At 37.9% G+C, this 26,261-nt stretch overlaps 1 protein-coding gene across 4 annotated transcripts in view; it reads left to right on the plus strand.

Moving 5' to 3' along the window:
• The window catches only part of fstl5 (follistatin-like 5), a 291,611-nt gene that overhangs the window by 90,339 nt on the left and 175,011 nt on the right, over positions 1-26,261 (plus strand). For all 4 annotated transcript variants that reach the window (XM_088080811.1, XM_088080812.1, XM_088080813.1 and 1 more), the window contains exon 4: positions 13,557-13,805. In XM_088080811.1, the coding sequence (XP_087936937.1) occupies positions 13,557-13,805 (249 nt within the window). The remainder of the gene's footprint in view (positions 1-13,556; positions 13,806-26,261) is intronic.

Genomic DNA, 26,261 nt, shown 5'->3' on the forward strand with positions numbered 1-26,261 from the left:
TTACTAATATGCAGGCACTCCATGGTCAGGGACAGCCTCATTTTCCAGGCCTGGAAAAGTTATGGAATTTGTTGAAAATAAATAAAAACGTTTGGAGGTAAGTCATGAAATTTTGTGTATAATAAAGTTAACTGTTGCAGTAATCTCCCCGAGTTAACCTTCAACATAATGTAACATAACTGCAAATTTATTTTCTTGAAGTTAGCTGTTGACACAACATACTGTAGCTCTTATATGTGGCGACTCAGATCTGCGCAATCATTGCATTAAAGGGCGTGCATTGTCAAGTATGGAAAATTAACGCAAACAACTTAATTGCTGCTTGATGCAAATGGAAAACTGGCATGATTCTCATTTTCCATGATTGAGAATGGCCAAACCGTCAGCTTTAACCCTTTTAAACCCAAGCAAAAAGACTCAAAAACATGGGAAAAATGCAATAAGCAACTTAAGAAGAAATTACTCAAAAATGATCAAGAAATTAAAAAAAAGTACACGGACATAACCTGAAAATTAGCACACACAAAAAGAAAAGAAAAGTAAAAAACTAAACAAAAACAGACATACAAGGAAAAGAGCTTAAAAATAATAATCATTCTGTGACATAATTTTTGGTGTATAATTTTGATTATTTTTATAACTATAGTTTTTTGACAATTTTCCTTAGCTTATTTTAATAATTTTCTAAATTTACTAATTTCTTGCAATATACGGGGCATTTCTTGCATATTTAAATAGGTTTAAATATTGGTAAAAGACGTCTGAGTGCAGCACAAGAAAGCGATGTCTGTCCAGGTTTCAAAGGGTTCAGACAGGTCACGTGTTTATGTGATGCAGTGTGGCGGCATTTGTTATGGACCGCAAGACTCTCCTGCGTGTGTGTGTGTGTATATGTAACGTATTGTAACTGGGCCGGCAAGTGCCACAAATGCAGTCAAGTGCATGCTTTGCCAACACGGACATTTTATTATGGATCCTTGAAAAGTCATGGAAAAGTTTTGAGATTTTGTCCATGAAAATGTGTGAGGAAACCTGAGGAGATAAGACATGCTATGGCTCTTTTTTCCAGTTGTGCTTTGCAGAGGAAGGACTATGGAACAGACTCATTGAGGTGGAAGGAAAGTCATCAATGTTTTAAGCACAGCGGGTTACTTGGCTCCAAAGGGTTGAAAAAGCTCTTATGCCTTAAATAGCTTCTCATAAAATGTTCACGAGTTGTTTATGCCACCAGGAGTAAAAGTGTTGTCACATTGCTGCAATTAGCATACGTTGGGGGAAGGAGAGGAGGTGCATTTCGGCAGGTGATAACACGACACCTCCGTAACGCCGCTGATGGATACAGGTCTTTCAGCAGGTCTGCTCCTTCAGGGCAGAGCGAAATCCGTCTTTGACTTGACATGCGTGAAGTTGAAGATAACGAAGCTACAACTGGCTGCTTTTCTGACACTTAATACCACCAGACAACAATTTCTAACCACAAGAGGATCTTTGCCAAGAATACTTCCGGTGAAGTTGCTGCATACATCTCCATATTTCAAAAAACAGAGGAGCTTTCTAGATTGACAGCTGAGTGTGAAAAGGTGACAATTATGCACATTTACACGTGCATACATAGAATAAAGTTAAGCTGTGCAAACTTTCCATTAGACACAGGAGCTGTACAGTTTTAAATGTGGTGGAAGCTGCAGATTCTGAGTAAACCCACAAGTAGCCTCTCAAAGTAAAGTCAGAAAAATTGCTCCAAGCTTAATTTTAATACAGAGTGCATCCTTTGGCAGTGCAGTTGTTTTTGGGTGCGACTTTGAATTGATAGCCCAAGGATGACTACACAGAGCCAAACAAAACAAAATAAATCACTTCTAAATAAATTAAAGGGACGTTTTTCACAAACCTAACAGTATGTAGTACAGACACCGATTTGAGTTATAACCTCAAATTATGAAATTAGCTGAGTTTTTATGTGACAAATCGATTTATTGAGAACATATATCAACGGCTACAAGTATCTCTAGCGTTCCCTTTTTGCTATTCTTTAAAGGAATCTACAAGGCTGTGCTACCTGCAACCGTGTATGAGACTGAGTAGTCTCTGTTTTCTTCACGTGACCTTAACGTGGCTGAGGTTAGGAGAGGATGAAGTTCATGTCTAAAAGAACAAAGCACTGACTGTTGGCAAGAGGCGGAGAGCCATTGATGGCATTTATGATTTAATAATTCTGCTGGCTTTGAGTGCTTTTTAAGATTTATTATTTTTTTCTGTTCTACTTACTACTTGTTAAGATAATTTTGTTAGGTGATGACCTCCTTTATTGGGCCAAACCAGACATAATGTCTGCTTCTCACAGTAGATTTTTTTTAAAAATGTATGCATTGGGATTAGGAATAAAAATCTTCGTAATACACAGGACATAACGTAAATCATTTCTAAATAAATCAAAGGGGCATTTTTCACAAACTTAACAGTATGTAGTATAGGCACAGATTTGAGTTATAACCTCGAATGTTGAATTTAGCTGTATTTTTATGCTACAAATCTATTTATTGAGAACAGACTGTATATCAATAGCCAAAGGTTTGTTGAAGTGTCTCCAGGTGAAACTAAACCTCTACTTGTTTCCTTATTCCAATTCTGAAAGGGAATCTAGGAGGTTGTGCACACCTGCGACTCAGCTGAAAATGATCCAGGTTTCAAGCCATTAAATTTCTCCATAAACATGTCACAAATAATTCATTGTCAACAAACTGGTGACATTCAGGAGCTTGCTGTTCCCGAGACAGCGCTAATGGTCACAGTTTAATTCAGTCAATGTGGGAGAAAACCCAGCGTGATGGCAGAATGAATGACGTCAGACCTTTACTCATGAATACATTAAACTTGTTCTTTGCATGACAACAGGTTGGCTAAAAATACACTTAACTTCTGCTGCTACAGTAGATGCTTGTGTATTTCAGTGTTTTCAGCTCTCCACACAGCCTTGTCTACCTGCACAACATCTGCTGAGACTTTCAGAGAACTTAATCGAGCAGACTGTCAACTGGTGTAAGGGAAAGTGACATTGTTTATGTGCAATGTAAAGTTTTAGCATTGTTTTAGTAGTTGTTTATTCTGATTTGCATCCCCTTGTACTCATTCATGGGCCTTGTGGGCCAGCTTAACTCGGTACACCGAGTGAGCTTAGAGCCTCTGACTGTTGTTTACTACACTCTGGTCGCTCCCTCAGGACTCTGAGCTGCTGTAATGGAAAACATCAGATGGGTACCAGACGAACCTTCTTAGTTAAGGAAGAGAAGGAAAAAGCCACGCCAGGAATAGGAAATGCAGTATAGCATGTAGGAAGGAAAGCATGTCCAAGAGAGAATGTGCTTCACAACATTGGGACATATTGCTTAAGTGGTTTTGAGCATTTAGATTCAGCGTGAGCACAAGAGATGTCGGACAGCGGCTTGAAAAGCTTTACGAAAGGAGATGGCTGTTACACATTTGTAAAGAGCAGTTTCCATTATATTGCTTTGTGTGTTTTCTCAGCCTTTTGCCACGATAGCGAGGCGTTAATCCATCTGCAATGACAATCTGATTATGTCGGCCATGTCCAAGTACGTCTGTTATCCTTTTACACAGTGCTCACCTCATTATGCATGCATGGGAGGATGATGCCCTTCAGATGATGGACCGCAGTCACATATGTCGGGACCTTGGTGTTGCCTACACGCTCTGACTAAAGGTTAACATTTTACCTGGGCAGGGCGCATTTTCTGCCTGCTTTGTTTTTAATGAGATAATTTACACCAATTTTCTGTGCGTCTGAAGCACTTCTCAACACTAAGCTCTGTAATAACAATAACAAAACAGCAAAAACTTTTGAACTTTTAATGAACGATTTGTTGTAGTAATATGATTGCTGAATTAAAGATTTGGGGCTGTAATGCAAATATTTATGATATGCTGCGTTTTTCATGACTTGAGTCATAAAGTCAGCAAGTCTTTTTAAAATTTTTTATCAAGGATCTAGGTCAGTGGTTCCCAACGTTTTACTTAAGGGACCCCTTTTCTATTATTAAGTAAACTGCCAACCCCTGACCAAGGCACATATTTTATAGATTCCATAATATATTCATCTCATAGCAGTAACAGTACAGTACATACTGTATAATATGATAATGTGTTAAATTAACCCAAATGCCGAACTGCAGGAAATTAACAAAAGAGAGATTTGGATGAATCATGAGCAGATTATTTTCTGTGAATAATAAAACACAAATGAGTTTTCCTTATATATAGATTTTAATAAAATGTTATATAATTCTCTGTATTGCTATTATTATAATTTATTTATTTATTTAAACAATCATACATAGTAGGCTCCTTTTTTGAAAAATTCAGTATTGTTTTCTTCCTGATGCTTGGCCATTATTCTGTTAACTCTTTGGCTGTTTTAAGTGCAGAGAGATTGAAGGCTTTGTGAATAAAATGTGTTCAGGTCTTCATTTTGCCCTTATCCTGTGAGTTTTAAAAAAGTTTGAGATGCTGAGATGTAGATCCACTGTGTGTTTTTCAAAAACGTTTTCTTACACTCCTTAAAATGTTCAAGGCCTCGTGACCCCTGTGAAGCTTTGGCAACCTCTAGTAGGGGTCGGGGTTGCCAGGTTGGGGACCTGATCTAGGTGTTGTCGGAGCCATAGTGTTCAAGTGTAAAAGGCCAACAGCTGGTAAATGGAGTTGTGCGATTTTTCTTAGGTAAACTTGTTTTAAACGTAACACAACTTTAAATATGGCGCCTTGGTTTATGTGTTTCTCATCCTCTCAGTCTGCTACTCATAAGCATAAAGCAGCCACAGTGTTAAGCTTTCAACGGCAGGGTTAAATTAACGCTAACTTGACTTGATTAGGTGTCCTCAATCATGTCAAAACGTTGTCAGGTGTGACTTACCTACAGTTTGTCATTAAAATAACCGACCAGCTGTTATCATTAAATAAAGCACTTAACCGTTTAGAGCCACCTCAGATCGTTCAGCCTCAGAGTCTAAATCTGAGCTAAATTATGGTTTTCCAGCCAAGTACATGTTAAGTGTGAGTTTTGAAATCACTCAATCATAAGCCGCTTTAACACAGAGATCCCCTTCGTACCGCCCCTGCATGTTTACACAGATTCAATCTTCATCGCAGCATCCTGCAGTCAAAAGAGGGATGACGGGCATGACGTTTCACATGAGCATCCGCCTGTAGTGATACATATAGTAATTGCGTCAGCATTTGTTTATTTTTAAACAATGACGATGGAATTAAACGTCACAGTCATTTACAGTCTGTTATGTGGCGGCTGATCTTGTCCTCTGCTGGGAGGGTAAAGAGCTTCTTAATGTCATTATTTTCCCAATTTGCAGACATTTACAGCTGCCGTTCTTCTTCATTGAGTTAGCCGCTATGCTAACAGCTGCTTTTTAAATCTCCTGGGGTGGGTTGAACACGTCAACACCTCGTCAAATCGTCACACCCCTGCTGCCCAAGATGACGTGTTTCCGACTTCACATTTCACGCAGACCTCGTTTTGGGGCTGTTACTACCTCCTGTCTCGGCTCAGAGGCAAGACCATTCTTTCCCCACTTCCTGCCATCGGACACTTTAAACAGAATGGCGAAATGGTAAAATGGCGCGTTGCTCCCACTTTGAACAGGCAGTGTAAATGCGGGTATAAAATTCAGAAGAAAGTCAGTGGATAAAAGCTAAGATTTCTTTCTTTTTTTTAACCTTCTGTTGCAGTGTTTTGGACTACAGAAATACACAACTGACGTCCCACGCTACATCATCATATCTCTTCCACCATATTGTATCATAACACATTGCACTGTAATATATCATACTGTTTTGTGTCATGCCTTGTAATAAAATAAGCAGTGTAGTAGACTACATTGGAAACAAGCACCTGCTGTGCTGAAGTGTCCTTGAGCAATACACTGAATATCATTGCCTGCACTCCCACCTGCATTCCCAGTAGGTGTTTACAAGTATGCGGTTACAGCTCAGAATCCTCATAACAACACCTCAGGTTCACATTCAGCAGTGAGCATCATGTATTTCTGCCCATGCTCTGAAAAAGTAATAGGTCATCAATAAATGAATGGCTGTGCACAACTCAACTCATTTGTCTCTGATGTCAGCTGATGACCAGACTGTTGGATGTGCATACTGATAACAAATGACTGCACCCTTCGCTGACCCTGCTGGTGGCAGAGGATGCCTGGCTGTGCGACACAAATTCACTGAATAATCATTATGCCAGGGCACCGCAGGGATTTAATAAACTAGCAAATTGACTGGCTCCAATCAGGTCACAGTGTACACAAGCGTATCTCGTCTAAACCCCTCTGCTACGGCTGGAGAATAATGCAGGACGGTGTGTGGGGAGATGTTAGGGATGTGAATGAGGCTTAACACTTTAAGATAGTGTGTCTACCCTAAAAGTCTTCGTGCTAAAACTTACGGTTCTTTGCAAAAGTATTCACCCCACTTGGCGTTTTTCCTATTTTGTTGCATTAAAACCTGTAATTTACATGGATTTTTATTGGGATTTTTTGTGATGGCCCTACACAGAATAGTCAAAATGGTGAAATGAAAGAAAAAAATTCAAAAATAAAATAATGAAAAATGGTGCGTGCACCCCCTTAGCTATGACACCTCTTAATAAGACCTGGAGCTAACGATCAACTTCAAAAGTCGAATATTATTAAAAAAATAAAGTCTACTTGCTTGCAATCTATCTGCAATCTGAATACTTTTCCAAGGCATGGTAGCTCAGATATTCATGCACACATTGTAAATGAAAGCCGCATAGCTCTAAACAATAAAATTTCAGGATTTAATATTACCTGATTCCTCAGTGGTACACGGGAAGCTTTGGAATTATACAGTGTTTTTTAAAAGGCTCTGTTCTCATGTGGTTATATTAACTTGAAAAAGAAAATATTTATATGGCTTTTTGCTCATTGTAGCAATAGACTGCAAAACTACCAACTGTTTACTGTTTGCAATTTGGTATTTAAGGCAGACGCTGATACTAATTTCACAACATTTGATGCATCTGAGCTAAGAAGCAAAGCCATTTCTCTAGTGCATTGCAATGATCATTTGCTTAGGCTTAATCTGTGAACACTGGGTGTTCATCTTGCTTTTCGTTGGAGTTTATATTATCAGGAGACCGTTCTGCTCAAAGCCAAATTCATCATAGATCGTAATTAATGCAATAAAGCACTGCTCTCTAGTCAATATTTATTGGTCAGTAGTGAAACACGGTGTGTGCAGTGTGAGAGTAAAGTTTGTGAATGCAAGTCTGAATGCGCCTCAGTTATTTTTCTTCTTTCCATGACAGTTTCACAGTTCAGTTGGAGCCTCTTATCTAGAGTAAATGCATTGCAAGCTTGTGTTCATGGTCATGTGCAAGTCATTTGCATTGCTAATATGTTTTGAAGGAACGTTCCCTGGCAACATTTTGTTCCCATACATATATTATGACATTTTACTACAGTGGAAGACCACAGTCATCCCACAACTCGCACTGGTTTTGAGTCGCCTAAACATAACCATTAAAGCAATAGTCTTGCTTTAGGTTACAAGAGTTGATATGTGGGGGAAAACAAGTAAAAAAACATAGAACATTTATAGATATTTTTAATATGAATCCTGAGTGGATACTTTCATTATGGCTTTCCTTCTTTCTGACGACTAAAAAAGAAAGAAACATATAGAAGTCAGGATTGTTACAATAACGCACTGACAAGTTTTAAAAGAGATCATACAACAAAAACAAAGAATAAAGCTATTTTGACATCAAACATATAACTTATTTAGCTGAATAGGTTTGGGTAAATAACACAACTTATAGCTAATTAAGGGTTAAAGGTTGAGGTTAAACAGCAAAATAAAGAATCAAATTAAAAACTAAATCTAGGCAGCAGAAATATTACATAACTTGCTAAAACATAGCAGTAACCCCAGTATGACCTCAGTATGTTTTTAAGTTAGCAAACAGTTGCCTAATTGAACAATAAGTGTAAAAATTGAATTGCCTTGTTGCTGAAATGTGCTATACAAATAAACTTGCCTTGCCTTGCCTCAACCAACCCGGAAAAAAAAATATCTGTACGGCTAATTTCAATATCCTCTTCAACAGCTAGCCGCTAAATTTGCCTGTCTGGCATTTTGCAATGGCTAGGTAGCTTAGCATAGCATGGCTTTAAGCTGGACAGAGGTAAAACTCAGTCATACACGATATGTGCATACTCTAAAATAAGGACAACATGCTCAAAAAAAGGCAAAAAGCTTTCTATAGCTGCAGACTTGTGCGGTGATGCTTCATGGGCAATGATTATTTGATGCATCGAGCAGCCCCTTTTCTTATTAGACATTTGATTTATGTGAACACTATTAAAACTATTGATTGGTACAGATGTTAAGTAATGTAACATGTTATTGAATAGGATTGGATAATATGTTTAAAATTTCCAACTGGCCACCATCAGCCCAAAACCAATGATCGCAGATATATTCACGTGTTTTTGCAAAATAAATAAATCATGAACAAAATAAACTCACAAAAATACAACTGTACACTCTCTAAATACAAGTTTTGAATAAAGACTAGCTTAATGGCCTTGTTAACTCGTTATAAAACACATTTCATTCAAACTCAACAGAAACAAACAAAGAAAAGCCACCAAAACCATCTTGGTTGGTGTTTTCAATGTTCCAACGATCACCTCAAACCAAAAATTTCTGGCGGCTCCTCAGCTGGCAAATGCGCTGCCACTTTCATCCGTCAGAGGCAGACCATTAAAATAGAACAATAAAATGACAAAAATAGCGTCAATCTACTCAGTTGCCAATATCTGATATATTTATCCAATCCCGCAGTTTATGGAACCCTGGAAGTCCTGAACGATGATTATTTTCTGTCTTGTCTGCACAGGTTATTTTTTGGGCACTTGGAAGATAAAAATATAATCTTCGGACATGGTCAAATAAAATTTAGCAAAAAAAATAAAAATAAATAAATAAAACAGCCCTCCTGCAACCCCTTACAGGATAAGTGGTTACTGAAAATTAATAAATAAAATGAATGAAATTCACAGTGCCAAACCACAGTAGTTTAGGCCAAACATTTTACACCCTGATCTCATTTTCACTTTAAATCATTGTCTGTTGTGAGGCTTGTCTCCCCTGCATAATCCTTCCATAACGATAAAACATGTTGCTCACTTAATATGCACAAGACGTGTTATGTGATTTATATTGTGTTCATTAAAAAAAGAATTCATGAGACTGTCTCATCAGGATGTTTGCTGTGGTGCTGAACAACATGCCAGAGATCTCATTCATCAACACTGTGCCAGAGTGAGCCATGTTTCAGCATTTTAGCTTTTAGTGTATCCATTAAAAAGCTCTGCTAGTCAAGCAATAAAAAGAGCTTTCTGAGATTTTTTTTCTGGGATCTTATTACTTTGGTATTTTTTTGAAGGACCATACACTAACACTTAAACACAGTGACCTTTTCACAAATGGAGTAAGCTGTGGACAAACCTATAATCATTTTCTGTGTAGTCATCGCCAGTTGTCCCTTATGTTCATGACTTTATGTAACGGTGCAGCCTTGAGAGGCATTTGCTCTAATGGTTGTAGTGCTTTTTTCTTTTTTCTCTTCTCATCATACCCGTCCACCCCTCGAGGACTATTCCAAAGGGCAATCTAAGAGTGAGCAAGCTGCTATTAGAAAGCCGATATATTAGATGTGGTTCATGGGTTACTGTACAGACTGATCTGTGGCCTGTCAAGACGTATTAGTGTTCATACAGGTTGGAAAGGCAGACCAAAACAGAATGCTATTGTAGGAGAAAATCACACTACTTATTTCCTAAAGGTTCTCGTAAAACCTGTTGTAATTGAAGTTATTCTCACTGTTCTGCCATATATCCCAGTAATTGTGAATTTGTGCACTATTTCTAGGCTTCCCATGGTCATGGTAAACCTGGAAAGTCATGTAATTTCACGCACAAATTTTTCAGGCCTGAAAAATTAATGGAATTAGTAAAAATAAATTGAAAGTTCTGGAAAAATCATTGAAATGTTGTGTATAATACATTAAATTACAGTTCTATAACATAATGGTGAATTAAAAAAAACAAAAAACAGCCTAAAATGTTTAAAGAAAATGCCAGCCTGATGGTTTGGAAGACATGCTTTCTTTAAAAACTGTTAGCAATTTTTTCGTCTTTTTTATAAAAACAAACTTAATGATATTTTATTTTTAAAAAAGACGATATTTCTTTTTTCTTTTCTTCATTTTTGGAGATTTTTTTTAAAGAAAATGTTTAAATGTTTAAAAGGTAATTTTTTTCTTTTTTAACATTTTTTTTTATTCTTAGTTTTTGTGATTTCTTTTTATAATTGTTTTGGCCATTTTTATAGAAAACTTTTTACTTTTTCCCCCTTTTTTCAAAATGGTTTCGGTGTCTTTTGTGGAATACTTAAACTTTTGGGGCATTTTTTTTCTTACATTTTGGAAGGCATATTTTCTAAGAAAAACCTACTCCATTTATCAGCTAGTAACTTTAACATTTTACAAATTTCTGACCGTCCTTGAACTGATTATGTGGGAGGCCAGAATTACAACTGAATAGAATTTGATTCTTACACATTTGAACAACACTGGCCAAGTAAGCCAAGAAAAAAATGTGGTCCTTGAAAAATCATGGAAAAGATTTGAAAATATGTCCATGAAAATGTCTAAGAACCCTGTATTTCTAAAGAACTGCTGCTGAAACACCACACAAGTTGCAATGTTGGTTCTGTTATTACCTTTTTTACTCTGTTGCTCCACTAATCCCCATAGGGAAATTCTCCTTTTCGTGCCTTTTCCACAAATTGGTCTGAGTTCAGGGTGCACCCAAGAAGCAGGCAGGGGAAAAGGGTCTTGCTCAAGGACACATTTCACACATTTCACTTCGCCTTTCTTTTCATTTCAAACCGTCGGCTCTGGATCAAATGAATACTCAATGATGTGTAAGCCTTCGTTATTGTAAGGGTCATTTTGGATGAAAAAGTATTGGTTCCTGCAAAACCTGAACCGTTCCCTCCCCTTTTGTCATTCACTGTGGAGTGTTATTTCACACCATGACACCCCTGCAGCATGCTGGAGGTCATAAATGACGAGGTAAACTGTGGGACCCACCGGCCACTGTAAACATCCTCTTTGACACATATTTATGACCCTGCGTCACAAGGTGATTTGATGTGAGCTGTGAGTTCAATCGAATTTTTTTTTTTGTGTAAAAAAGTCAATTCTATGCAAACTATTTTTTAAAAGATCTTTTAGATGTGCAACTTCTGAGATTTACATGGGGACCCCTTAGGGGGCCCCAACCCAATGGTTATGAAGCGATGCCCTGTGCTATAGCTCATTAAATGAATAGTTCACCTGTTTTATTTACAGTGGACATCACTTAGAGTGTTCTCGTCTATCTGGGTCAAATTTATGTTTTTCTTTTTCTTTATTGCTCATGGAGCTTACCATATAATCGACATTTGCTTATTTACTTTGTTAATATAAAGTAATGAAATGGACAGCTTTGCTGTTTACTCCATTTTATTGACTGTTGCTAAATACCGTGCAGACGTGGGACATTATGTGAGGAGGGCAGCTTCAACCACAGGTTCTCTCCTTGTGCACTTTTGTTTTCACCAGCCATCATGACTGTTTCGCGTTGTTTGAGTAAACTACAGGTAGCCTGCTGCATGTCACCGGCTTGTTTCTGGCAGGTTGTCGTAAGTGTTCATGATCGGCACTGAGAGGACATTACTGTTTTTCTCGTTACTATTTCAGTGACTCAAAAAAAACCCTGAGCAGACCATTTGATAACTATAAGAGACTTATATAAACAATATTTGTATAGGAATGATTCTGCCACATTTAAGCCTTTTCCACAATACTATATATACTGTGTATATACTATATATACTGTATGTATACACATACACACACAAAGACCCTGCCCCCCAGCTGTTGTTGTTGCACTGTATTACTGTGTGGCTGTTTTCTTTTTAAATGATAATATTCATAAAACAGCATACTTTATAGAATGAATTCAGTCTTTTATTTAACCAGTTGATTCACCAATGTCACCTTGTACCTATCACTTTACACTTTATTGTAGAGCTGGATGGCCATCTTTGACCTTTCTGAGGCTCAGTCGCTGATATTTATTCATTTACAAAGCATTACTGGGTAAACTACATTCATACATTTGCATTTTGATTGAGCAGAGATCTGACTGTAGCTATAGTCTGCGATCTCATCTTTAGTTTTATTGTCTGTTCCTTGTGCACGGACGGAGCTGGGAGAGAAAGCTTTTATGTGCTTTGCTCCCCTCACTTTGAATAGGCTCCAAAAGGATTTAAATCTAAGTGAACTCTTTGCCTGATTTTAAGGCTCTCATAAATACAAGGCTGAAAGAATCGGTTGGTACTTGTCAATGCTTGTAGGTATTTTAATATTTCCAGATGTTTACCGCATATCTTTTTTGTTTTTATTGTGGTTATTGTCTGTAACTTTTCACTGTCTTGGCCAGGTCTCTCTTGGTCTCTCTCTTTGATCTCATCGGGACGTACCTGTTTAAAAACCTAGAGGATATTGTGCTACTAATTTTTTAATGTTTTATGGATCAAACAATTGATTAGGAACATACTAAAATTAATGTATAGATAATTCAAATAATTGTTAGTTGCAGCCACAGGTGATGTTTGTCTTTTTGAGAAAAGTTTGAGCAGTGCACACATCCAAAAGTAATAAAAAATAGGTGCTGGACCAAGCAATAACATTCCCCATTGTTTGAGGAAGGGCTAATGCCCGAAACGTCACACTTGACAGTGTAACAACAGAGAATGTTTAAATGTTTATGATGTTTCTTTCTGTTTTTTGTTTTGTTTTGATGTACACTTCCATTAAGTCTTGCTGTAGCACTTGTCAGAAGTTTAAAGAGCATTCTCCTCATCACAGACTGATTAAAATAGCCCTTAAAATGGCAAGCGATTGAACTAGATATGGAGAAGGTTTGCTGATGGAATGGAAGAGCCGTACGTGATCACATAGACTGAGCACATTCGTCTCTGATAGTAAATTTAAAGTAATTTGAATAAGATTTACTGGCATTGATATGACATCTTTGTAGTCTTGCCTCTGCACATTCAGTAAGATGTTTTGCTTTGCATTGCATTTTCAGATTGGGTTGAACCGAACAGGCTTTTTTAATCACTCCCACTGTGGGTGCCTTAGAGTGGACTCGACTTGCATAATTTATGGATTTGACTGACATTTTGTGAGTTTAGAAAAACACTGTCCAGTATTGATGGGGGATTCCCTGAGGGCGAAGGCGACTGAAACAGCTCAAATGAGATCCGACCTGTAACAAGAGCTTTAACCCAGACTTTCCATCTGTTCTGGCAGAATCAAATCTAGATCACCTGTTGCGGTCAGACAAAAACGCAGCTTTCTTTTTTCTTTGTGTGTGCAGGTTTTATGGGACACAATGGCTATCCAAGTCCATGTGAACACAAGTACTGTGGCTTGGGGCGTCACTGTGTGGCCAACCATGAGACTGGCCAAGGGGAGTGTCAGTGCTTGGATCACTGCAAACCGCACTATAAACCCGTGTGTGGTTCTGATGGGAAGCTGTACCAGAACCATTGTGAGCTCCACCGGGCCTCCTGTCTCAGAGGACACAGGATTACCATCATGCACAGCGAGGAGTGCTTCTACAAAGGTAAGTGCTCGTGTGACCTCTCTCTAAAGGTGAATGTGTGTGGTCCAGTGGATAGTCTGCCCCGCAGAGGATGTTTTTCTGTAGACCAACCTGGAAGCTAATGTTGCCTGGGTTCCCTCATCAAAAAGCCTATGGGATATTTCCATTTTTGGAAATGCAGTCACCAGAAGTAAAAAGCTAATGTTAGGCTTAAATGAAATACACTACCATTGTGTCGCCACGGCTACGAGGCTGAAAAAGCCGTGTTTGGTGCAGCTGGGCATGATAACATTCTGTTTTTTAGCAACTTGTTAGCAACTGCCTTTCTCAAGACACAAAAAGTTCACAAGTAGAGTATTTAATGATGTATTTTCTGTTGTAGAACAAAACCCATAAGTCCCTTCAGTTTATGTAAACCAAAGACGTCATTCAAAACTCATTAAAAAGGCCATTGACTTTGAGACAAACTGAATGTTCCTGCGGGCCCTAAAAATGTCTTAAAAAGCATTGAATTCATTAATATAAAAATGAGGCCTTAATTGGGATTAAAATGTCCTCACTAGTTGTTCTTAAGAATACTCAGACATGGCAAGCACTATTGTGATATCATTTTTTTTATTTTGCAGTTTAAAATCTCAAAATAGATGATAACATCTATTTATTTTTAAAATTTTTCTAAATCAAAATCACAAAGAAAACTCACCAACAAAAGCCAGGTGTTTCCCAGTTTTAGTTTTTTCGCTGGACTGCAGTGTTTTATGTTACAAACATTTGGGCAAAATTGGCCCGACCTAAAGTTAAAGAAAAAAAAAAGTTTTAGTTTTCATTTTGGTTACTGTAAAACTGGTCTTAAATTATATTTGTGGGGACAATTAAAAAAAACTCCTAAAAAGTCTTAATCTACCTTGCCTTAAGCTGCAGGAAGCCTGGCTGAAATGCCATGATTGACAGATTTCCAGGTTTTTGGACTCATTACTGGGGTTCTTTATACCGTACGTTTTTCTCCGTTCCCTTTGCAATGCATGTAAGGTCCTGTAGACCCTTTTCGCTATGAAAGGCACTAAAAATGCTTAAAAACATAATTTGATGCACAAAGTATGTACGTTTAAAGAACGTTTCTGCTACATTGACAACTTGTAAGGTCACCTACAAACTATTCGCCATTGAAGGTGGTTTATTTTTACTGGAATGGAGGAAAATGACCTGCAGAACCTACTGTAAGTCAGGGATACTTTGATCCAAACACATGCAGTTTCACTTTAGGTACCTCCATGGGACACAACTGCTCAGCCCTGGGCAGTGTTAGTGCCATGTCTGACCCACTGAGCCGTGCATGACTGCATCTAGGTTACTTATGACCTAAAGGAATTGGGAAATGAAAGAGTTTTTCACACAGAGGAAGAATAATAACTGAAACATGTTTGAGTGCAAGATTTAAGCAAGGTGGGAAATTACCACCAGCCGAATGTTCACAGTTTACTCCAACGGCATCTTTGGCAGCCAACCAACCACCATTAGGAAGTACCCTCCTAATCTTCTGCTACTTGCTTTGCAAAATAGTGAACATCTCCAACAACCCAATGAGGATAATGATAATCTCGCCCTCCAACAGTGAAAAGAGTAAACAAAGAAAATGATTGCTGTGTTGTATTTTGGAGAGTTTGTCAATTTAACCAAAATATGGGACTGGCTCTGAACTTTAGCAGCTTTTGTTGGCTTTACTTCGGGGTCTGTGGACTTCAAGGCATAGACTGCCATTTTGGTGAAATACGACTCTCATATCTGTACGTTAAAAAAACTACAGCCAGTGAGGGGTTATCTTAGCTTAGCATAAAGACTGGAAACAGGGGAGAACAGCTAGCCTGGCTAAGTCTGAAGGTGATAACACTGCTTACCAGCATCCCTAATTGCTTAATAATAATTATAATAATTAAGTTGTTGCCAGGCAACCAATGAGGACTCCAGGAAGTTGCTGTCAGTATCCAAGAAATGGTCTGAAACATAACCCACTGTGAACCAACAAATTCTCATTTTACCCTCATATTTTGTACAGATTGAATATATGATATATAACATGTTAATTTATAAAGAGAGAATATCATAATGACTTTTATGCGCAGTCTTATAAATAGTTATAGAATAATGCTTTTATGATTTTGGTATATATATATATATATATATATATATATATATGCATTTTTTGTAAGTACTATGTAAAAGTAAGTACATATATATAGTATGTAAAAGTAAGTACATATATATATATGTATATGTGTATATATATATATATATGTACTTATTTATTTTTAATGTTTATAAAAATCAGATTTTTTAATAATGAGTATATTTATTTATTTACTTTAAAAAAGTACACATCTATAATTGCTTGCATATTTATATTTGATAATATATTTGTCCAAGTTTCGTCATTTGGGATGGTGTTTATAAATCTTCTTTTTATTCAAACTGTACAAAAATCTAATAAACGTAATTGGGAAAGAAAACATGTTCATTTATGAGATTTTAGAGGTGTTGATAGGTACATACTGTTATCTTAGCAGAGGTATCACCCTTCTAATCAAACCTTTTCCCCAGAAAGCAAATGAGCGTATTTCCCAAAATGTTGAATTACTCCTTCAATGAGACAGCAGTCTTGAAAAAAAAAAAACCGGATAGCTCATCTCATCCCACTAACAACCTGTAGTTCTTGCTGGTAAAGCTGTACTCCATAAAAGGGGATCCACTCAAGCGTCTGCATTTTCATCTTGTCGTAGCGAAAAATAATGATGTTGGTGAATCCATGTGGGAGTATTATACAGAGAAAAACATGAAAAGCAGCATCGTCATTACCAGGGTATCTCTAATGTTCTCTGCAAAACAATTACCAGCCTGAAGTAGACGCATGTTGTACTGCAAATCTAGGTACTTAATGTCACCAGAGTACATCAAATAACATAAGAGCACATAGCGGTGTAAAAGAACATCTTAGACATAATGTAGCCAGCACAAAAGACAATGCAGAACATACAAAAACCAATGAAATGAAATATCGACAAGTACTGCAGTCTACTGCGTTGCATACAAATGCAACATAAAAAAGAAAAGATACAATCGGAAAGCAGTCATATAGCTCTTTGTGAAACGCTCAGCTCTGTTTAGAGGCAGAAGCAGGTGGTAGTGCTGTAGCGTTCATATTTCCCCGGAGAAGGTTGACTGCTCTCTACCATTGATTGTATAAACACACCAATTATTCTTAGTCCCTGGAAACAAGGCTACTCTCCCTTCTGTAAAGCTAGACATCAGTGAAGTAAGAGCTCTTGCCACTGTGCACCTCCTGTTCTGTTCAGGGCAAAGGGGAATAGCTGCAAACTGCTTGCAGACAGCATATTCATAATATTCATGAGTGATTGACTGAGTCTGTGCATTGATTCAGCTTAGCTCACTTGTTAACTTTGAAAAGCAACTTCATACAACTGGGAGCGGCTTTGGATCTATACAGTGTTGCTGTTGAAACTCTCTGCGGTCCTCCTTACAGAGGGTTTTGGGGGCAACATCCTCAGATTGTCAAGCCAAAACAAAAACAAACAGCATATCCGTCTCACCAACAGTGCATTCTTCTACTTCTGAAACGTTCAATTTAGAGATGAACAAAGCCTCACTGCAGGAAAGGAGAAATATGTGTTTACAGCTATTCCTTACGCTATACGAGAGCCAACATACAAGCCGTCTTAAAAACAGCAGCCTCAAGACTTGGCATAAATTAAGAGCAACCTGTGTAGAAACAGCGCAGGTAGGCCAACGTTAACAATCAAAGCAGCTGTTTCATCCAAATCACAGAATGAGGCGTTGAGATCGGCGACACATGCCTGCTGGGCGACGGTTCGAATCAACCTCACATGTGCCCTTTCCTATCAGACTACTCTACACCCAATCAGCATCTATCCGCAATGCAGAGTGGGATATTTGACCAATGTCAGGCGATCAATATCAGATCAACAGGAGCCAAAAGAAGGAATAAAAAAAACACCCAACACAAACCCCCTTTTTTTCTCTCATCTCTTCCCTTGCTCAGTCCAGACGTTTCTTCTTTTTACTGAGACTGATATGTAATCAATTTCTCATTGGACGAGTGCTCCAGGGAGAGGACACGGGAACCTGTTGGAGCGATTAGAAATCTCTGCTAGAGGCATTGTTTTCTTTCTAAGCACTTTAAAATATTTTAAAAAATAAAACCTGTAAATTATAAACATGTTGTTTACGGTTTTAAATCTTCACACGGGAAAACAGAGGGATTGCCTAAATGTTACACAGCCGCAGAGGTTTTGCTCTTTATTGCAACTACAAAAGGCACCGTGGCAATCAGAGGAAATGGATAATTGAGCAAATGTAATAGAGCTCGCAACCAAATCTAGATGTAATTATGATTCAGGGGTTATTAGTGGGTAAAATGGAATGTGCCCTCAATGGCATGTTAAATGTGTCACTTGATTATTTGTCCTCCAGGTAATGGGTTCAATTTACCTAGCACTATGGAGATATATACTCATTATCACAGCATAATAATGAATTCCCCTCAATTCAGTATTAGTTATCATCAGCGAGCAGGTTATATTTGGGTCCCATTTGTGCCTCTGCCTGTTAGTCAGTGTTAGTTACCAGGATATCTGCTTAACAGATTTTAATTATTATTAGTAGAAAGTCAGGACACGGGCCAAGAAGCAGTGATTACTTTGTAGCCACGTTAGCAACTGGCTGACGGGAGGCAATGTCAGTCGATCCATTGATCAGTCCACTACTTTTGTTCAGACTCAAATATCTCAACAACTAATACATGTATTGGCATGAAATTTTGTTCAGACACTCATACTCTGGAGAGGAGGAAGCCCACTGAGTTTGGTAATCACATATTTTGTAATTCATTAAGGCTTGAATGCACCAGTTTTTTTCTGATATGCTTGTTTTAGTCATAAATATTAACCAATATTTATTTTTTTCCACCACTACAGTCCTTGGAGCTGTGCTGTGTTTATACCTGTTCAGAGATGGACAGTTTTCCTGAAAAAGTCATTTTTGCATACAAACAATATGCAAATTGCAGCTCTGTCCTGATGCATCTGTTTGATTAATACAGCACATATGTTTGGGGTAGAATGCGTTACATTTGCACCTCAACAACAGGTGCAAAAGTCTCAGTACATTTAGCCCTCAGTTATTGCCACAGGAACAGCATGGAAAGCTTGTCATTACAGCAGCATAAGGTCTTCCCCTTGTCCCGTATATTAAACTGGTTGTAATCTATGACCATAGGCTGTTAAATTCAGAACACAATGCCATAAATGAACTGTCAGTGCCAGATGGATGACACGCTGGTTCCACTAATGCTCTGCTGACTGCCACAAATTGGCTCATACTTTCCTTGTTGTTAGATATACAGAAGCTAACGAAATGGCGATCAGCTGGTCGCACATGGTCTATTTCCATCATTTATCAGCCACTTTTACGCCACATCGCAATCAGTGGTCAACCCTGCTTTTAATTATGGCTGTGCAGGTCATTTTTTTAGACTTATATATGTTCAGCAAATCTACAGTCCTCTACCACACCACTGCTGATTGAATACAAACATCTTCTAGTGCAAATATTCTGAAAACACTGTATTAATGATGTGCCAAGACACATTTTACAAGCACAAGTATGTTTATATAGTTACATATTCAAATTTAACTTGGGGAATGTATCATTGGCAGATTGTACATTGGCAGTTCAGGTGACGACTGTTTTTCCCCATGCCCATATTAAGGCTATTGTAACAAACTTACAATCAGAGCTAAGATGTTATTAAAAGAAATCTATAAAATTTGCACCCTACTGTGCATTTAGGAATGTTTCTGGTGGATCGGTTTGTTTGTGCGCTGAGACCCGAGAATTAACACTTCCTACTCATTAGTACTTCACTGCACTCCATAAAAGCAGTAAACATCATGGATATGATTTGGATTGTGATAGGAGAGGTGAAATAATAATTATAAATGGAGCATGATGCTGTGATGTTGTTGGACTAAGTACAGACAGATAGACTTTGGACTTTGAATGGACGACAGTTGTTTTGTCAGTGAACCTTGTGCGTTGCAATTTAGCCAGTTTTTTTTTTTATTGTATACCTTTGTTAAATGTTGCTGTTGTTCCTAACTTCATATGAGCACAGAAAAACTCTGCTAGCTGCTAGGCTAGTTAATGCCATGTAAAATATCAAAGGCCTCTGAGAATAACATTAGCGTGCTGTATATGTGGGGGAAGCATGTCTCTCTAAAGAAAACTGTTGTGTCTGTTAACCTTATGAGTTATAATGAAGCCCAATTTTTGTGTTGAATTTTGCCTATATTAAGACATATTTTATGTGTCCTTCATGTGTTTTGAATCAACCAAACTTTACAGCACTTTTCAGAAACTCAACATAGTGGCATAAAAAACCACCCCAACAAATAGTGTTTTGGAGTTGTAATTACAGAGCGACACTTTCACATCTCTGCATGAGTATAAATGCTCACAAAGGCATAGGCCACTTGCGCAGGTTAACTATTTAACAGTCGTTACTCTAAGAAATCCAAAACCCAGATAAAATAGGTAACTACACATTTAGATTGAGAGGTCAGTGTTTAAAATGCTTAAATTCCAAAAAGCAGAGCGTACTGACATATATCAGAGTACTGTGACGTAACTCCCCACAACCCTTCCTGCTACTTCCATGATTGGACGATATAAAAATGGAAACAGTCACCCAGCCCTATAGAACATGTATGAAGAAGATGCTCTGATGCAAGATGCTCTGATGCAAGATGCAAGTGATCGACCGTAGAATATAACGTTGCTGTACCACTGGTTCATTCTACAGCAGGGGTATTATACCATAATCTGCTGTATTGAAATGTCTCAGGGATGTCTTAATGAGACCACATATCACCAGAAGGCAAGTTGAGGCCATCTCATGATCACTGAAAAGATTCTGCTTCATATTAATTTGATAGACAGACAATTAGTCCCCTGGGCAAGCTTAAACTTAGAGCTGTGGAAATGATTGCTTTTGAACTGACACCATATGCAAAGGAGCTGAGCAGTTATTGGTTCTGGTCCCAGCTGGATGGGTGTATGTTGGAAATGGACAGGCCCTGTCAGCCATACCTTCTCTGTGGCTCATATCAGCTATGGAAGACAGGATAAGAAATGACAGCCATGTGTTGACTGAAGCTTCTCATTAGCACTGGGGAGAGCATATGACCCACCGTTTACCCCTCACACTGCATGGCAACTTAGTCAGGATCGGATCTGATTGAAAATTAAGTGGTGCACAAAAGCCTGTCCAATCTGCGGAGGGAAATGTGTGCATGAAGGCGAGCAATCTCTGCAGCAGACAATTGCCACGAGCGGAGACAATCAGGGCTAAGGTTGCGGCACATCAAGCAAGTGGTTTCAGTGCATTCAGCACATCCAATTATCTGGGAGATCATACATTTAGAAAACCTTCAGACATTTGGCTCCCAATAAACCTTCTGTGCCAGTGCTTCTCAATTTTTTATTTACTATTCACCGTTTGGATGCACTGCATCATTTACTTTACTCTTGCATCATGATGTTGGGGAACATAGATCAACTCTTTACACAAGCTTTGTTTCAACATCGGGATGAGCTGGCGGTGTTAGATTACATCATACCTGGATGAAGTGAAATAGCCTGCAGACTTCATGTTGTTACATAAAACATTGATTTGGACATTTTAGCAATACCAAATCCCAAACTGCATATCTCAAAGGAAGAACACACATAAACACATTGTAATGCAGAGTTTGAAGAATCACCTACACTGCATCCAGGTAATTTTTGGTATAGACCTTGCCTTTTTATTACTGTGAAGGTAAAAATACTGTATATCAAAATACAATCAAACACTATAGATAAAGAGTTAATGAGTCTTTTAGATGGCTAAATGGCCAAAATGTAAAACATGTAAAGTTAGGATTGTGCCTTTAACAGGATGTATCGTCCATTTAGATACACCTGATGGGATGTGTAGGGCAATAGTGTGGACCTTTTAATTACAGTTACGGTTTCAATCAGGGATGGCTTGCTACATTTAAATTACTGCCAAAATGTGATTGAGTAATATCTCATTACCTAGAATAGCACTTTCACTTTAATAATTACATTGCCATTGCCGCTACTTGACTACCTTTACTATACATATGATCTCACCTGCATCCCTGCTCTTTCTGTCTCTATGCCTTCGGTCAGAGCCTCCAGTATAAGGCAGGCATTCACTCTAGGGTTGCTGTATATTAACTATTGTGCTGGTTATTGTCTCGATTAATAAGTTAATCTTTAAAGCCCATTACAGCTTCCTCTTAATGCAAGTTGACATCTTTAAATTATTTTGTTAGCAGACTGACATACCAAAAAGATACTTACAATAGTTTTCTATCATTGAGTCTAGAGAAAAACTGCTAATCTCTACATTAAGAGGCAAAAACAAATTAAAAAAATAACCCCCCCTTTTATTTCCAGAACACTAGAAAAAGTTGTACTTGTGCAGTTGCAGTCTTACTTAAATGTGCATGGCATTCTTGAGGTTTTCCAATCCAGGTTTAAATCAAATACTGAATCTGTACTTTGAGTTTTTAATGATTTGTTTTTTTGCTATTCTTATCCTGTTAGACCTCACAGCTGCATTTGACACACTAGACCATGGTATCCTCATCTTTCGCCTGGAGCATTGTGTAGGTATCACCGGTATTGTTTTGGAGTGGTTTTGGTCTTACTTGTCTGATAGAAGTTTCTCTGTTAGGCTGAGTGAATATCAGTCATCTTTTGCATCTCTCTCTCTCACAGAGTCCCCCTAGGTTCAATTCTTGGGCTTAACCTCTTTTCTGTTAATCTGCTCCCCTTAGGGGCAATTACAGAACAATATGGCATCTCTTTCCATTTTTATGCCGATGACTCCCAAATCTACCTACCCCTGAAACCAAATGACCCAAACTGTCTAAAGGACATCAAGGCTTGGATGGCTCTAAATTTCTACACTCTGTCTGTCTGTCTGTCTGTCTATCTATTCTTGTTTAACATATGGTAGAAATAATTTGTGCATTAAATGGCAAATAGCAAACACGTTTGTAACAACACATACTGTAGCTGTGACATTAAAGGATAAATAAATATGTATGTTTGCTAAAAACGTAGGTGAAGATTTGCAGCTAAACCATCAGGAGTGTGGAAGCTGCAGTGATGTGATCTCATGGAAAGAGAGAGTGGGAGAGGGGGAGAGGAGGTGAGTTAACTCTTTTATGAGTGAGAATCTACTAAGACAGAAATCATGTCTGATTTTGCATAATCATTGAGAGGGAAAAATCAATAGAGGTTTGACATTGATGGGGGCATGACCCTGACATTCAGTCAGTCAGTCACTGGGTTTAATGTATAATGCATTTTGTGTCGTGTAACTAAAATAGATGTTGGGGGGGAGGATAGTGGTTTGTATATGATTGTGGTTATCAAGTGGGTTTTGTTCATATATGTATGTATTTAATGATAAGATAATGGTGAGATGGTGTGTACAGTGTGTGACTAAGAACAACTTTTTGAGTTTTTTTCCATCCTAGTGTGCTGTTGTTATGTTCCTACTGTACAGCACAGTTACAGTTTATATTTTGCATCAACAAGGCACATATGCCACCCAATGAACATCTGTAATTAGACTGTGTCTATAAAAGAAGAACTAGTTGAACTACAGTGCTTTTGTTGTTGTTGGCTGCCTTTCTGGCATCTCAGTAGAGCGAACTCTTTGTGGACGAGTCCCCCGAGCTCTGCCAAGAAAAACATGCTCATGAAGCATCATAGCTACCGGCCCTCTAGAGACCCTCTACCTTAGCGATTAGTCTGTGCCTTTCCCCACCGGAGGCATTCCAGTGAGATCAGCCTGTTTACAGTAAAGGGACAGAACCTCCTGTGTGTTCCTGCTTTCTTTTAATGATTCTGTGGCGCCATTAATGCTGCGACCTCTGTACGAGACCTGGCATTGTCATCGACAGCAGCGCCAAAGAACAAGCTCCTCATTAAAATCTAGACCTGTGGATCATTAAGTTTGCAAGGGCGTCCAAACCATTGTCAGCTGCAGGGTCTTGGTGCCGGTCGACACTGAGGTTTAACTCGGTCCCAAGTGAAAGAGTTTTTTTTTTTAACAGTAGGGGACATTGTGAATGTCCAGAAATGCATTCATTGCATAGTTTGTGTTTTGCATTTGTATCCTACCTCAGAAATAAAAAGAGACTTTTAATTTGAGATAGAAAAGAAGAGAAAATGCAGTATTTTGTATTTTTTTTGTTTGAAATAATTAATTTTTTTTTTTTAAATATTTTTAAATATTTTTTAAATATTTTTCAGTCATACTTTTTCTATAATCTCATTTTGTATATAAAAGACATGTAAAAAAATCAGATCGTGAACCCAGTATTGTGAATCATATCGAATCGTGAGTTGAGTGAATCGTTACATCTCTACAATGCATGAGTTGATGTTGCTAAACCTCACATATTGAATGTCAATAGGACAGTTTAACTGTTACATTTGATTTTATAGTTTCTCTTGCATGACATGTGCTTTAGTGATGATTGCATCTTCAAATGCTTACCGTGTCATGAAAGTTAACTTTGCCTTGGTTCCCTTGTCAAAAACCTAGTGGACTTTTTCGTTTGAATTTTGGATCATTGTAGAATATAAGATCAAACAAACATTTATGATATTACACGTTTTGTTTAGCAAGATAATCTTCACAAATGAACGCCACTTTTATGATTTTTTAAGCATAAATGCAATAGCCAGAAGTACAAAGCTGATTTAGGCCATAAACTAATTTCACTACGGTCGGATGACTTCAATATGGCCACCACGAGGGTGTAAAGTCGTATTCAGGATGACAATGTTCTGTAGTCTCAATTATTAACCATCAGTTGTGAACCATCTTTTTTAAGACACATAAAGACCTCAAATTTACAAGTGGGGTAGTTACTGACATATTTTTTGTCATAGAACAAAAAGTGAAAGTCAGGGCAGGAGTTTGAATCACTTAACGTAAAGGCAGATCGCCCTCAGTGCTCTAATATGTCAAAATGACAGATGACCTTCAGATTTTTCCATCAATAAAAAAAAAAAAAGATTGAAAAATTATGGGATATTATTTGGTTAACTACCAACATTTTAGAAAAAGTAGACACAATTATTTAGCTAAGTGACATCCCTCTGTTATAATATCATTTATCTTGGCAATACACAATTATTTTCATCTGACACATTATTGTGCATTGCGGCTATACTATATAGTGTCTGCAAAGTCTTGGCTGTGGCAACTGGCTAAATGCTCCTGTTGAATTTTGCAGCACTCAGAGCAGAGGAGATTAATGTTCCAGTTCAATCTATCCAGATTATGTGCTCATCTTCTGTATCAGATCAGTTGATGCAGGATCAGATTGGGTTTTTTTGTAACAAAGTAGAGCCACACATACACAAGCACAACAGAGGCTGTGAGACTATTCTTGGTGTGTGTAAACTGGCACCATAAAAAACAAGCTCATATGATATCACATTTTTTGGGGTGTTTTGTTTCTCTGAAAACACATATTTTGTGACAGCAGCCTTATCACAGTCAAGAGAAAGACAAAATAAGGGCAAAGAAGCCATTACCTTAGTGATAAAGTTGCGAAGAGAGCAACATATCCTCAGCCTTGAAAATCCCCGGCTTGCATAAACTCATTGCCGTCATTTTGCCATTTTTAGTGGTCAGTAGGAGAATTAATGTTTGACACAATGCAGAGAATAGAGAAATACAAGGCCAGGTCCATGGCATAAAATTTAAAAGAAGGCAATGAAATTACTTTTTGGAACAGGAATGAATAGTGCCCGTGCAAATCACTCTGCCATATTTTAATAGGAGACTTTGAAAAGGTCTATTGTCTGGAGCAATGCCACTGAGCATTCAGGTGTCTCTTTCTGGTGGATACATCGATGTTTAAAAAAAAGAAAACCTTATCATTGAGAACAAACTTTGAATGATTGAATAAAGCTTTTCATAATCAATGCTGTGGCATTATGATGTAAAAAAGATGTCTGCCTTTTTTCATTGATTTTTTCCCTCCTTTTTTCTCTGACATCTTCTAATGACAGTGATATCACTGAATACATGGCACCGTTAGCCTCCCTTATTATAGCTGAATGAAGACAGATGCAGTAGAAAAACAGTGTAGATGTATGACATAGCTGTAGGGAGTGGTGCTAGCCAATTTGTTGAAAACTGATATGGTCAGGGAAATTTCAGAGCACAATGGTCTCATCACTCTTTGTGTCTCAACATGCAGAAATAGCTCTTCTCGTGCTGTAGTCTGAACGGATGCACTGGGGGAAGAAAGAGAACAACCAATAATAATACACATGGAATTA

This window comes from Plectropomus leopardus, chromosome 8 (genome assembly GCF_026936395.1).
Source record: "Plectropomus leopardus strain MGB_pleo_1.0 chromosome 8, ASM2693639v1, whole genome shotgun sequence".
In the NCBI taxonomy this organism is placed as follows: Eukaryota; Metazoa; Chordata; class Actinopteri; order Perciformes; family Serranidae; genus Plectropomus; species Plectropomus leopardus.